The 13,983-nt window shown below is 47.2% G+C and overlaps 1 protein-coding gene across 1 annotated transcript in view; it reads left to right on the forward strand.

Annotated features, from left to right (window-relative positions):
• Nucleotides 1-7,558: 7,558 nt before the first annotated feature.
• The window catches only part of hecw1a (HECT, C2 and WW domain containing E3 ubiquitin protein ligase 1a), a gene marked incomplete at its 5' end in the record, with an annotated part of 69,631 nt that continues 63,206 nt past the window's right edge, over nucleotides 7,559-13,983 (forward strand). Inside the window, 3 exons of the mRNA XM_081352120.1 lie at nucleotides 7,559-7,751; nucleotides 10,343-10,423; nucleotides 12,134-12,308. Coding sequence (XP_081208246.1) covers nucleotides 7,559-7,751; nucleotides 10,343-10,423; nucleotides 12,134-12,308 — 449 coding nt within the window. The remainder of the gene's footprint in view (nucleotides 7,752-10,342; nucleotides 10,424-12,133; nucleotides 12,309-13,983) is intronic.

A 13,983-nucleotide genomic window follows, 5' to 3' on the forward strand; every position in this document is an offset into this window, starting at 1 on the left:
CTTTAACATCGTAGGATGTCCTGTTACTTTATCCTCTACAGTAAAAGACCTGGGTGTTATACTCGACTGTAACCTGTCTTTTGAAAATCATATTTCATATGTTACAAAAACTGCCTTTTTCCACCTTAGAAACATTGCTAAGCTACGTAATATCCTATCAGTTTCTGATGCAGAAAAGCTAGTTCATGCATTCATGACCTCGAGACTAGATTACTGTAATGCTTTATTAGCTGGTTGTCCTGCATCCTCAATAAACAAGATACAGTTAGTCCAAAATGCAGCCGCTAGAGTTCTTACTAGATCAAGAAAATATGATCATATAACACCGATTTTATCATCACTGCATTGGTTGCCTATAAAGTTCCGTATTATTTACAAGGTATTGCTACTGACTTATAAAGCCCTATACGGCTTAGCTCGTCTATTTAACGGATCTTCTATCGCCCTATAATCCATCGCGCTCTTTAAGATCAATAAATTCAAGGCTTTTGGTCATACCTAGGATATCCAGATCAACCAAAGGAGGGAGAGCATTTTCACATTTAGCTCCAAAACTCTGGAATAGCCTTCCTGATACTATTCGTTGCTCAGACTCGCTCTCCCAGTTTAAAACTAGATTAAAGACGCATCTCTTCAGCCAGGCATTCATATAATATTTTTAATCTTACAGTTCAAACTACAATCCAGCTTCTAGTTCATAAATGCCAGAGGAGAACTGGCCCCCGACTGAGCCTGGGTTCTCCCAAGGTTTTTTTTTCTCCATTAGGTCACCTGATGGAGTTTTTCAGTTCCTTGCCACTGTTGCCTTTGGCTTGCTCAGTTGGGGATATTTTGGGGATATTTAATTTTATTTTATCAATCAATAAATTCCAGTAGAAACAAACCTTGTTGTATTATTTTAATTTAATACTATGAAGCTGCTTTGATACCATCTGTATTGTGAAAAGCGCTATACAAATATACTTGACTTGACTTGACTTGACTTGACTTGACTTGACTTGACTTGACTTGACTTGACAAGATATCACAACGGACATTCAAACGTATTTTTTATTACGAATATAGGACTGACCTGAAGGAAGATGCTATATCTACTGTAAATGCAGGTACACTCGCTTATGATCTCTCACAATACTCTATACGCTTCAATGAACAATATCAGTGAGAACAAACATTTACGTTGCTAAGATTGGTTGCTAGCGGTGTTGTGTAGTGATACAAAAAATTGTCGGGTGAAGCGGCCGTGTTTTTTTGTGAATAAAACACAGCTATTGACCAATCAGAATCAAGGACCGGAACTAACCGTTTTATAATGGTTTTTTATACTGAACAAACTGTATATTCTCTCCCTCTACACTAACCCTAAACCTAAACCTACCTACCACACACACACACACACACACACACTAGCCGTAAACCTACTCACCACACAAAACTTTCTGCATTTTTTTATTTCAAAAAACACCATTAAGTATGTTTGCTTTATGAGCACACAGGAAATGTCCTCATAAACCATGTTTACGTTGTAATACCCTTGCCATTATACACATTTGTGTCCTCATAAACCATATATACAACCACACTTTCTTTTAGTGTTTGGAAGCTTGTTTCTGCCACAGGATGAATATATAATTGCAACGTTTTATCTTACATTTCAGTATTTTTTTCCCCTCACAATTTGGAGAAAAGTCAGAAATTTTGAATTGTAAGAAATAAAAAGCAATTGCCTTTTCATTTTTTTTATTCTGTGTCGAGGGAAAAAAAGAATAGAATTGCGAGATATAAACTCAGAATAAAAAAAAAGGACTGTATTCTCCCAGTTGTTGTGTATTTTTATTCTGTGGCGGAAACAAGCTTCCAAAGTTTGCAGCTTAAAGGGCCCCAATTATGGATTTTTGAAAATGAGCTTTCATGTAGTGTGTAACACAGCTCTAAGTGAATGAAAACATCCTGCAAAGTTTTAAATCTGAAAGTGCACCGTATATAAAGTGATTATCTTTCAAAAGTAAGAGTCGACTCTGAGTCAATGAAATTAATCGTTTTTCAAGCAAATAATAAGCCGTTTCGTTGTGACGTCAAGACGAAGCATTAGCATATTGCCCGCCCACTGCGCAGACACCTGGGAAAACCTAAACCTCAATCTGGCAGCTGATCCCTGTGGACACTGGAGAGCATCATGTCCAGGAGACGCTGTGCTCTACAATGTGAAGGTAAAGCCAGTGTTTTCACTGCTCAAGGACGAGCATGTGAAGAATCAGTGGTTAAAATTCATCTTTACCACGGTATCACATCAGTATAATCCTAAACTTTGCTGTGTTCCCTTTATTTTACTGACGACTGCTTCTCAAATCTCGGAGTTCAATACAGGATTAGCAAACCGCTTGCTCTTGAAAGATGGTGTTCAAAAAACTTAGTTTTGAGTTTTATATTGTGTAGGTCTCCTGCTAGCTGGCCAACTCACATTATCACTGTCTTACTGAAATACTTCTGCTGATCAGTTGTGGACCACGATTACCTATAACTGTGTCTATTAATGCAGATTGTCTGTCGTTCTTCACTACTTTGAGGAAATATTTGTTTTACCAACGTCTATGTTACTTCAGATCATTCACTCTAGAGCTCGGCTAATGTATTCATTGCATACATGCACTGTTATTGATACAGTTTCCACGTGTTCACTGCAATATATTAGAATAATACTCGGTAAATAAATTAGTACAAGTAAAATCGGTTTGTTGATGGACACGCACTTGGTAATGCTGATGGTAAGGAATTACAGTTGCAACATCTCATAATGTTCCTCAAACTGAGTAGCGTATCACTGAGAAACACTGAGTCCTGCTTGAGTCGTCCTGATGGAGGTTCGGGTTCACTGAGAAACACTGAGTCCTGCTGGAGTCGTCCTGATGGAGGTTCGGGTTCACTGAGAAACACTGAGTCCTGCTGGAGTCGTCCTGATGGAGGTTCGGGTTCACTGAGAAACACTGATTCCTGCTGGAGTCGTCCTGATGGAGGTTCGGGTTCACTGACAAACATTGAGTCCTGCTCGAGTCGTCCTGATGGAGGTTCACTGAGAAACACTGAGTCCTGCTGGGGTTGTCCTGATGGAGGTTCGGGTTCACTGAGAAACATTGAGTCCTGCTGGAGTCGTCCTGATGGAGGTTCACTGAGAAACATTGAGTCCTGCTCGAGTCGTCCTGATGGAGGTTCACTGAGAAACATTGAGTCCTACTCGAGTCGTCCTGATGGAGGTTCACTGAGAAACACTGAGTCCTGCTCTAGTCGTCCTGACGGAGGTTCGGGTTCACTGAGAAACACTGAGTCCTGCTGGAGTCGTCCTGATGGAGGTTCACTGAGAAACACTGAGTCCTGCTGGAGTCGTCCTGGTGGAGGTTCGGGTTCACTGAGAAACACTGAGTCCTGCTGGAGTCGTCCTGATGAAGGTTCAGGTTCACTGAGAAACACTGAGTCCTGCTCGAATCGTCCTGATGGAGGTTCGGGTTCACTGAGAAACACTGTGTCCTGCTCGAGTCGTCCTGATGGAGGTTTACTGAGAAACACTGAGTCCTGCTCGAGTCGTCCTGATGGAGGTTCACTGAGAAACACTGAGTCCTGCTGGAGTCGTCCTGATGGAGGTTCGGGTTCACTGAGAAACATTAAGTCCTGCTGGAGTCGTCCTGATGGAGGTTCACTGAGAAACACTGAGTCCTGCTGGAGTCATCCTGATGGAGGTTCAGGTTCACTGAGAAACACTGAGTCCTGCTGGAGTCGTCCTGATGGAGGTTCGGGTTCACTGAGAAACACTGAGTCCTGCTGGAGTCGTCCTGATGGAGGTTCAGGTTCACTGAGAAACACTGAGTCCTGCTCGAGTCGTCCTGATGGAGGTTCGGGTTCACTAAGAAACACTGAGTCCTGCTCGAGTCGTCCTGATGGAGGTTCACTGAGAAACACTGAGTCCTGCTGGAGTCGTCCTGATGGAGGTTCGGGTTCACTAAGAAACACTGAGTCCTGATGGAGTCGTCCTGATGGAGGTTCGGGTTCACTGAGAAACACTGAGTCCTGCTGGAGTCGTCCTGATGGAGGTTCGGGTTCACTGAGAAACACTTAGTCCTGCTGGAGTCGTCCTGATGGAGGTTCGGGTTCACTGAGAAACACTGAGTCCTGCTGGAGTCGTCCTGATGGAGGTTCAGGTTCACTGAGAAACACTGAGTCCTGCTCTAGTCATCCTGATGGAGGTTCGGGTTCACTAAGAAACACTGAGTCCTGCTCGAGTCGTCCTGATGGAGGTTCACTGAGAAACACCGAGTCCTGCTGGAGTCGTCCTGATGGAGGTTCGGGTTCACTAAGAAACACTGAGTCCTGCTCGAGTCGTCCTGATGGAGGTTCACTAAGAAACACTGAGTCCTGCTGGAGTCGTCCTGATGGAGGTTCAGGTTCACTGAGAAACACTGAGTCCTGCTGGAGTCGTCCTGATGGAGGTTCGGGTTCACTGAGAAACACTGAGTCCTGCTGGAGTCGTCCTGATGGAGGTTCACTGAGAAACACTGAGTCCTGCTCGAGTCGTCCTGATAGAGGTTCGGGTTCACTAAGAAACACTGAGTCCTGCTCGAGTCGTCCTGATGGAGGTTCACTGAGAAACACTGAGTCCTGCTCGAGTCGTCCTGATGGAGGTTCACTGAGAAACACTGAGTCCTGCTCGAGTCGTCCTGATGGAGGTTCGGGTTCACTGAGAAACACTGAGTCCTGTTCGAGTCGTCCTGATGGAGGTTCACTGAGAAACACTGAGTCCTGCTGGAGTCGTCCTGATGGAGGTTCGGGTTCACTGAGAAACACTGAGTCCTGCTGGAGTCGTCCTGATGGAGGTTCGGGTTCACTGAGAAACACTGAGTCCTGCTTGAGTCGTCCTGATGGAGGTTCACTGAGAAACACTGAGTCCTGCTGGAGTCGTCCTGATGGAGGTTCACTGAGAAACACTGAGTCCTGCTGGAGTCGTCCTGATGGAGGTTCGGGTTCACTGAGAAACACTGAGTCCTGCTTGAGTCGTCCTGATGGAGGTTCACTGAGAAACACTGAGTCCTGCTGGAGTCGTCCTGATGGAGGTTCGGGTTCACTGAGAAACACTGAGTCCTGCTCGAGTCGTCCTGATGGAGGTTTGGGTTCACTGAGAAACACTGAGTCCTGTTCGAGTCGTCCTGATGAAGGTTCACTGAGAAACACTGAGTCCTGCTGGAGTCGTCCTGATGGAGGTTCGGGTTCACTGAGAAACACTGAGTCCTGCTGGAGTCGTCCTGATGGAGGTTCGGGTTCACTGAGAAACACTGAGTCCTGCTTGAGTCGTCCTGATGGAGGTTCACTGAGAAACATTGAGTCCTGCTGAAGTCGTCCTGATGGAGGTTCGGGTTCACTGAGAAACACTGAGTCCTGCTCGAGTCGTCCTGATGGAGGTTCGGGTTCACTGAGAAACACTGAGTCCTGCTGGAGTCGTCCTGATGGAGGTTCGGGTTCACTGAGAAACACTGAGTCCTGTTCGAGTCGTCCTGATGGAGGTTCACTGAGAAACACTGAGTCCTGCTGGAGTCGTCCTGATGGAGGTTCGGGTTCACTGAGAAACACTGAGTCCTGCTGGAGTCGTCCTGATGGAGGTTCGGGTTCACTGAGAAACACTGAGTCCTGCTGGAGTCGTCCTGATGGAGTTTCGGGTTCACTGAGAAACACTGAGTCCTGCTCGAGTCGTCCTGATGGAGGTTCACTGAGAAACACTGAGTCCTGCTGGAGTCGTCCTGATGGAGTTTCGGGTTCACTGAGAAACATTGAGTCCTGCTGAAGTCGTCCTGATGGAGGTTCGGGTTCTCTGAGAAACACTGAGTCCTGCTCGAGAAGTCCTGATGGAGGTTCACTGAGAAACACTGAGTCCTGCTGGAGTTGTCCTGAAGGAGGATCGGGTTCACTGAGAAACAATGAGTCCTGCTGGAGTCGTCCTGATGGAGGTTCGGGTTGAATAACTAGTTCTTCCAATGTTTCATCATCGGACTCGCGCTCGGACTGATTTGGTCAAATCAATGTCATTGTTCGTTACTGTGTTTAGTTTACAGTGTAGGAAGCCTCAGGACAAGCAGAGCTGACGTTTTTATGGCAACGGGCGGTTTTGTTTTCGACGCACTGTACACGGTAGGCCAATCACAACAGACTGAGCTGTCTGGCCAATCAGAGCAGAGTATATCGTGGAAAGGCGGGATTTAGAGAGATTGATTCATCTGCCGAGTCGTTTGAGAGTCATTGAAAATGTGATGATGTGCAAATGTATATTATGAGGAAATGAAACAGTTTTTTTACCTTTGATGCATGTAAACCTGTTGTAGCAGACTCCACAACATTAGGAAACTCTAAAATAGCATAATAGGGGCCCTTTAATACAGTGTGACAGATATTGTGGCAGGGGTCAGGAGGGGTCAGCAGGGGTTTGCAGGGCTCAGCACTCATCAGGGTTCAGCAGGGGTTAGGAGGGGTCAGCAGGGGTCAGTAGGGGTCAGGAGGGGTCAGCAGGGGTCAGCACTCAGCAGGGGGCTGTAGGGGTCAGCAGAGGTCAGTAGGGGTCAGCAGGGGTCAGCACTCAGCAGGGGGCTGTAGGGGTCAGCAGGGGTCAGCACTCAGCAGGGGGCTGTAGGGGTCAGCAGGGATCAGTAGGGGTCAGCAGGGGTTAGGAGGGGTCAGCAGGGGGCAGTAGGGGGCAGTAGGGGTTCGCAGGGGTCAGGAGGCCCATGTAAACTCTACATTAAACAAAAGCCCTTCAGCATGTCTGATGAACTGGTGCTGTTCGTACACAGGTTATGAACAAGTTCTGATTGTTTTAGCTGTTTAACCGTTTTATGCTCGGCTAATTTAGTGCATTATTTGTCTTTATGAATGTGCATTTGACATCCCGGTTTGTATATTGAACACAGATGTATTGCTTCCATAATTTATACCCAAGTGTTCAAAGGTTTGATGTCGGTAAGATTTTTAAATGTTTTGAAAGAGTCTCTTCTGTTCACCAAGGTTGCATTTATTTGATCAATTTATTTTGATCAAATACTGAAAAAACAATAATATTGCTGAATAATATGTTTATGAGATTCAGAACTAGAATTTTTGGATGACAATTGATGTTTTTGTAGCACTTTAGTCCATGGTTTGCCTTTCTCTCTGCATTTATAAACGAGATTCAGATGTTGAATGGATTAAAGGTCATTCCAGCCACAAGACACAATCATTCAGCAATAAGCTCTTTGAATTTGATGAAATCATTCGATGACCTTACACCTCACAGACCGATCGATGAGACACAACGTGCATTTCTTTATAGCGATCCCATCTCTTTATTATCTTGATTTGTTCCAGTGAACTGTAAAAACAGCCGTAAATCACCCTTTGTTAGCAGTAATCCCGAGCGAGAGATTGAGTTTCTCTTTGTGCTGGCGTGTTCTCCAGAAACGCTGAGAGACACAGAACCTGATCTCAACACCAGCACTCGTTCTGTTTAAAAATAAACCGTTCGGAAGCAGGGCTGGAAAAGCCTGGGATGAGGATCGGGATTCTCTGGATGTTGAAGAAGACCTGCGGACTCACGGATGGATGGGAAAGCCACACTGACCCGTGTTCACGGACCGGCTCGGTTCTCCAGGACTCTGACCCGGACCCGAGCCGATCTCGCACTGATGTCTCCGGCCCGGAGGAGAGCGGATCCGTTCACCTGGATCCCGGGATGGGTGAAGGTCATTTCTTATGACAGAAGGGTAGGAAACTTCTAGAGCTGTGTATGGGGACCAAATACTGTGATATTGTGATTTATGAATGTTGTACTTCACATTATGGCATCATATCACACGATTACAAGTGAGGTTTCTGGCTGCTGTAGCCTGTGTGTTTGCTTAGCATTAATTTCTCTGCATATTTGCATATATTCAGCAGTTTTATCCATGAATGCTTTTAATTGGTCAGCACTCAAATTTAGACCTTGCAGAAAAACACCTTAAACTCTTGACAATCCTTACTGATAATGCACAAGCTTTATTTTTTATTTGATCGTATAAGTAAGTCCTGATTCTCACTATAAAAGAAGATGTATTATTTATTTATTTTATATATTGTATTTATTTAACAGTAAGTTATAAACAGAATCTGTTTATCAGCTGCATCAGTAACATACAGTGTGATCAGTGAAGTCTGATTCACAAATAAATGCTGGTCCGATTATTCATTTAAGACTCAGCGCTTGAATCCTTACTAAGATCAAGCATTAGCTGTGCATAAGTTGAGTTGCATGATGTAAACTTGCAACTTATGTTGCAACTTATGCACTATTAAAAATGTCTACATTGCACCATTAAAACTCAACTATATGTATAAACTACTAATGACTGGAATAAAACAGCACTGATGGAACTGCATGAAAAAGATCATGTTTTACTTGACAGACTTCAGTCATTTAGACAAATATGATAATGTTGACATTTACACTCGTTTACATTTTTAGAGAAAAAACATTATGAATTAATTACTTTATTAGTTGAAGTACAGTGTATTTAAAATTGTTGCCTCATATTAACTTAAAATGTTTTAAATATATTGTGTTAATTTTATGACCCCCCCCCCCCCCCCGCTTTGTTCTTTATAAAGATTTTAAAGATTGCTATATTTTTGTCCTGCTGTTGACATGGCGTTAAAAACTTAATAAAATAAATTTAACTAAATTCATGATCAAATTATAAATACATCCAGTAATGGAACATTTTAATATATTACAGGATGGATGGAATATTGTATATTCTTATATACACTGTATAGAATGTATAGTAAATTACATTTTAAATGAATATTTTTGCAATGTATGTAAATTAGATGGTTCCCTGTATAATTTACAGCAATATCTGAGATCGAATCTCTGCTGTAAGCAAATAAGTCATTGTAACAATCATATACCCAAAGGAATCAGAATCAGTTGCATCATGACAAATTGCTTGTGTATTTTAAGAATAAAAGTCTCAATGTAAACAGTTTCTGCTTTCATGATTTTGTCATAGTCCAGCTGTCATTCTCAGGGTTTCTTCGCCTCAGGTGATTTAGGGGAATTTGGGCTCAGACGTGTGAAGGTGATCGTTGACCTTTTAACAGTCGGAGAAAGACCTTTTCTGTCTTTTCTGCATTTGGTTCCTCGTCAGTCAGTGTCCAGAGCCGAGAACAGGACAGATTCATACGGGATTGTTCACTGTGTCCTTCAGGATTAAATGATGATGTTGATGTGGTCAGCAAAAAGACTTATGGGTCTGAAGCGTGTGTGTGGGTCTGAAGCGTGTGTGTGGATCTGAGGCGTGTGTGTGGATCTGAAGCGTGTGTGTGGATCTGAAGCGTGTGTGTGGATCTGAAGCGTGTGTGTGGATCTGAGGCGTGTGTGTGGATCTGAAGTGTGTGGATCTGAAGCGTGTGGATCTGAAGCGTGTGTGTGGATCTGAAGCGTGTGTGTGGATCTGAAGCGTGTGTGTGGATCTGAAGCGTGTGTGTGGATCTGAAGCGTGTGTGTGGATCTGAAGCGTGTGTGTGGATCTGAAGCGTGTGTGTGGATCTGAAGCGTGTGTGTGGATCTGAAGCATGTGTGTGGATCTGAAGCGTGTGTGTGGATCTGAGGCGTGTGGATCTGAAGCGTGTGTGTGGATCTGAGGCGTGTGTGTGGATCTGAAGCGTGTGTGTGGATCTGAAGCGTGTGTGTGGATCTGAAGCGTGTGTGTGGGTCTGAGGCGTGTGGATCTGAAGCGCGTGGATCTGAAGCGTGTGGATCTGAAGTGTGTGTGTGGATCTGAGGCGTGTGTGTGGATCTGAAGCATGTGTGTGGATCTGAAGCGTGTGTGTGGATCTGAGGCGTGTGTGTGGATCTGAAGCATGTGTGTGGATCTGAAGCGTGTGTGTGGATCTGAGGCGTGTGGATCTGAAGCGTGTGTGTGGATCTGAGGCGTGTGTGTGGATCTGAAGCATGTGTGTGGATCTGAAGCGTGTGTGTGGATCTGAGGCGTGTGTGTGGATCTGAAGCATGTGTGTGGATCTGAAGCGTGTGTGTGGATCTGAGGCGTGTGGATCTGAAGCGTGTGTGTGGATCTGAGGCGTGTGTGTGGATCTGAAGCGTGTGTGTGGATCTGAAGCGCGTGTGTGGATCTGAAGCGTGTGTGTGGGTCTGAGGCGTGTGGATCTGAAGCGCGTGGATCTGAAGCGTGTGGATCTGAAGTGTGTGTGTGGATCTGAGGCGTGTGTGTGGATCTGAAGCATGTGTGTGGATCTGAGGCGTGTGGATCTGAAGCGTGTGTGTGGATCTGAGGCGTGCGTGTGGATCTGAAGCGTGTGGATCTGAAGCGTGTGGATCTGAAGCGTGTGGATCTGAGGCGTGTGGATCTGAAGCGTGTGTGTGGATCTGAGGCGTGTGTGTGGATCTGAAGTGTGTGTGTGGATCTGAAGCGTGTGTGTGGATCTGAAGCGTGTGTGTGGATCTGAAGTGTGTGTGTGGATCTGAAGCGTGTGTGTGGATCTGAAGCGTGTGGATCTGAAGCGTGTGTGTGGATCTGAAGCGTGTGTGTGGATCTGAAGCGTGTGGATCTGAGGCGTGTGTGTGGATCTGAAGCGTGTGGATCTGAAGCATGTGGATCTGAAGCGTGTGTGTGGATCTGAAGCGTGTGTGTGGATCTGAAGCGTGTGTGTGGATCTGAGGCGTGTGTGTGGATCTGAAGCGTGTGTGTGGATCTGAGGCGTGTGGATCTGAAGCGTGTGTGTGGATCTGAAGCGTGTGTGTGGATCTGAGGCGTGTGGATCTGAAGCGTGTGTGTGGATCTGAGGCGTGTGGATCTGAAGCGTGTGTGTGGATCTGAGGCGTGTGTGTGGATCTGAAGCGTGTGTGTGGATCTGAGGTGTGTGTGTGGATCTGAAGCGTGTGTGTGGATCTGAGGTGTGTGTGTGGATCTGAGGCGTGTGGATCTGAAGCGTGTGTGTGGATCTGAGGCGTGTGTGTGGATCTGAGGCGTGTGGATCTGAAGCGTGTGTGTGGATCTGAGGCGTGTGGATCTGAAGCGTGTGTGTGGATCTGAGGCGTGTGTGTGGATCTGAAGCGTGTGTGTGGATCTGAGGTGTGTGTGTGGATCTGAGGCGTGTGGATCTGAAGCGTGTGTGTGGATCTGAGGCGTGTGGATCTGAAGCGTGTGTGTGGATCTGAAGCGTGTGTGTGGATCTGAGGCGTGTGTGTGGATCTGAGGTGTGTGTGTGTGGATCTGAAGCGTGTGGATCTGAGGCGTGTGGATCTGAAGCGTGTGTGTGGATCTGAGGCGTGTGTGTGGATCTGAAGCGTGTGTGTGGATCTGAAGCGTGTGTGTGGATCTGAAGCGTGTGTGTGGATCTGAGGCGTGTGGATCTGAAGCGTGTGTGTGGATCTGAGGCGTGTGGATCTGAAGCGTGTGTGTGGATCTGAGGCGTGTGTGTGGATCTGAAGCGTGTGTGTGGATCTGAGGTGTGTGTGTGGATCTGAGGCGTGTGGATCTGAAGTGTGTGTGTGGATCTGAGGCGTGTGGATCTGAAGCGTGTGTGTGGATCTGAAGCGTGTGTGTGGATCTGAGGCGTGTGTGTGGATCTCAAGCGTGTGGATCTGAAGCGTGTGTGTGGATCTGAAGCGTGTGTGTGGATCTGAAGCGTGTGTGTGGATCTGAAGCGTGTGGATCTGAGGCGTGTGGATCTGAAGCGTGTGTGTGGATCTGAAGCGTGTGTGTGGATCTGAGGCGTGTGTGTGGATCTGAAGCGTGTGGATCTGAAGCGTGTGTGTGGATCTGAAGCGTGTGGATCTGAGGCGTGTGTGTGGATCTGAAGCGTGTGTGTGGATCTGAAGCGTGTGTGTGGATCTGAAGCGTGTTTGTGGATCTGAAGCGTGTGTGTGGATCTGAGGCGTGTGGATCTGAAGCGTGTGTGGGTCTGAAGCGTGTGTGTGGATCTGAAGCGTGTGTGTGGATCTGAAGCGTGTGGATCTGAGACGTGTGGATCTGAAGCGTGTGTGTGGATCTGAAGCGTGTGGATCTGAAGCGTGTGTGTGGATCTGAGGCGTGTGGATCTGAAGCGTGTGTGTGGATCTGAGGCGTGTGTGTGGATCTGAAGCGTGTGGATCTGAGGCGTGTGGATCTGAGGCGTGTGGATCTGAGGCGTGTGGATCTGAAGCGTGTGTGTGGATCTGAGGCGTGTGGATCTGAAGCGTGTGGATCTGAGGCGTGTGGATCTGAGGCGTGTGGATCTGAGGCGTGTGGATCTGAAGCGTGTGTGTGGATCTGAAGCGTGTGGATCTGAAGCGTGTGTGTGGATCTGAGGCGTGTGGATCTGAAGCGTGTGTGTGGATCTGAGGCGTGTGTGTGGATCTGAGGCGTGTGGATCTGAGGAGTGTGGATCTGAAGCGTGTGTGTGGATCTGAAGCGTGTGTGTGGATCTGAAGCGTGTGGATCTGAGGCGTGTGTGTGGATCTGAGGCGTGTGGATCTGAAGCGTGTGTGTGGATCTGAAGCGTGTGGATCTGAGGCGTGTGTGTGGATCTGAGGCGTGTGGATCTGAAGCGTGTGTGTGGATCTGAAGCGTGTGTGTGGATCTGAGGCGTGTGTGTGGATCTGAGGCGTGTGGATCTGAGGCGTGTGGATCTGAAGCGTGTGTGTGGATCTGAAGCGTGTGTGTGGATCTGAAGCGTGTGGATCTGAGGCGTGTGTGTGGATCTGAGGCGTGTGGATCTGAAGCGTGTGTGTGGATCTGAAGCGTGTGTGTGGATCTGAAGCGTGTGTGTGGATCTGAAGCGTGTGTGTGGATCTGAGGCGTGTGTGTGGGTCTGAAGCGTGTGTGTGGATCTGAGGCGTGTGTGTGGATCTGAAGCGTGTGGATCTGAGGCGTGTGGATCTGAAGCGTGTGTGTGGATCTGAAGCGTGTGTATGGATCTGAAGCGTGTGTGTGGATCTGAAGCGTGTGTGTGGATCTGAAGCGTGTGGATCTGAGGCGTGTGGATCTGAAGCGTGTGTGTGGATCTGACGCGTGTGTGTGGATCTGAAGCGTGTGTGTGGATCTGAAGCGTGTGGATCTGAGGCGTGTGTGTGGATCTGAGGCGTGTGTGTGGATCTGAGGCGTGTGGATCTGAAGCGTGTGTGTGGATCTGAAGCGTGTGTGTGTGGATCTGAAGCGTGTGTGTGGATCTGAAGCGTGTGTGTGGATCTGAAGCGTGTGTGTGGATCTGAAGCGTGTGTGTGGATCTGAGGCGTGTGTGTGGATCTGAAGCGTGTGGATCTGATGCGTGTGTGTGGATCTGAAGCGTGTGGATCTGAGGCGTGTGGATCTGAAGCGTGTGTGTGGATCTGAAGCGTGTGTGTGGATCTGAGGCGTGTGTGTGGATCTGAGGCGTGTGGATCTGAGGCGTGTGGATCTGAAGCGTGTGTGTGGATCTGAAGCGTGTGTGTGGATCTGAAGCGTGTGTGTGGATCTGAAGCGTGTGTGTGGATCTGAAGCGTGTGTGTGGATCTGAAGCGTGTGTTTGGATCTGAAGCGTGTGGATCTGAGGCGTGTGGATCTGAAGCGTGTGTGTGGATCTGAAGCGTGTGTGTGGATCTGAAGCATGTGGATCTGAAGCGTGTGTGTGGATCTGAAGCGTGTGGATCTGAGGCGTGTGGATCTGAAGCGTGTGTGTGGATCTGAAGCATGTGGATCTGAAGCGTGTGTGTGGATCTGAAGCATGTGGATCTGAAGCGTGTGTGTGGATCTGAAGCGTGTGTGTGGATCTGAAGCGTGTGTGTGGATCTGAGGTGTGTGTGTGGATCTGAGGCGTGTGGATCTGAAGCGTGTGTGTGGATCTGAGGCGTGTGGATCTGAAGCGTGTGTGTGGATCTGAAGCGTGTGTGTGGATCTGAGGCGTGTGTGTGGATCTCAAGCGTGTGGATCTGAAGCGTGTGTGTGGATCTGAAGC

The sequence above is a fragment of the Scardinius erythrophthalmus genome (genome assembly GCF_964197995.2).
Source record: "Scardinius erythrophthalmus genome assembly, chromosome: 22".
NCBI lineage: Eukaryota > Metazoa > Chordata > Actinopteri > Cypriniformes > Leuciscidae > Scardinius > Scardinius erythrophthalmus.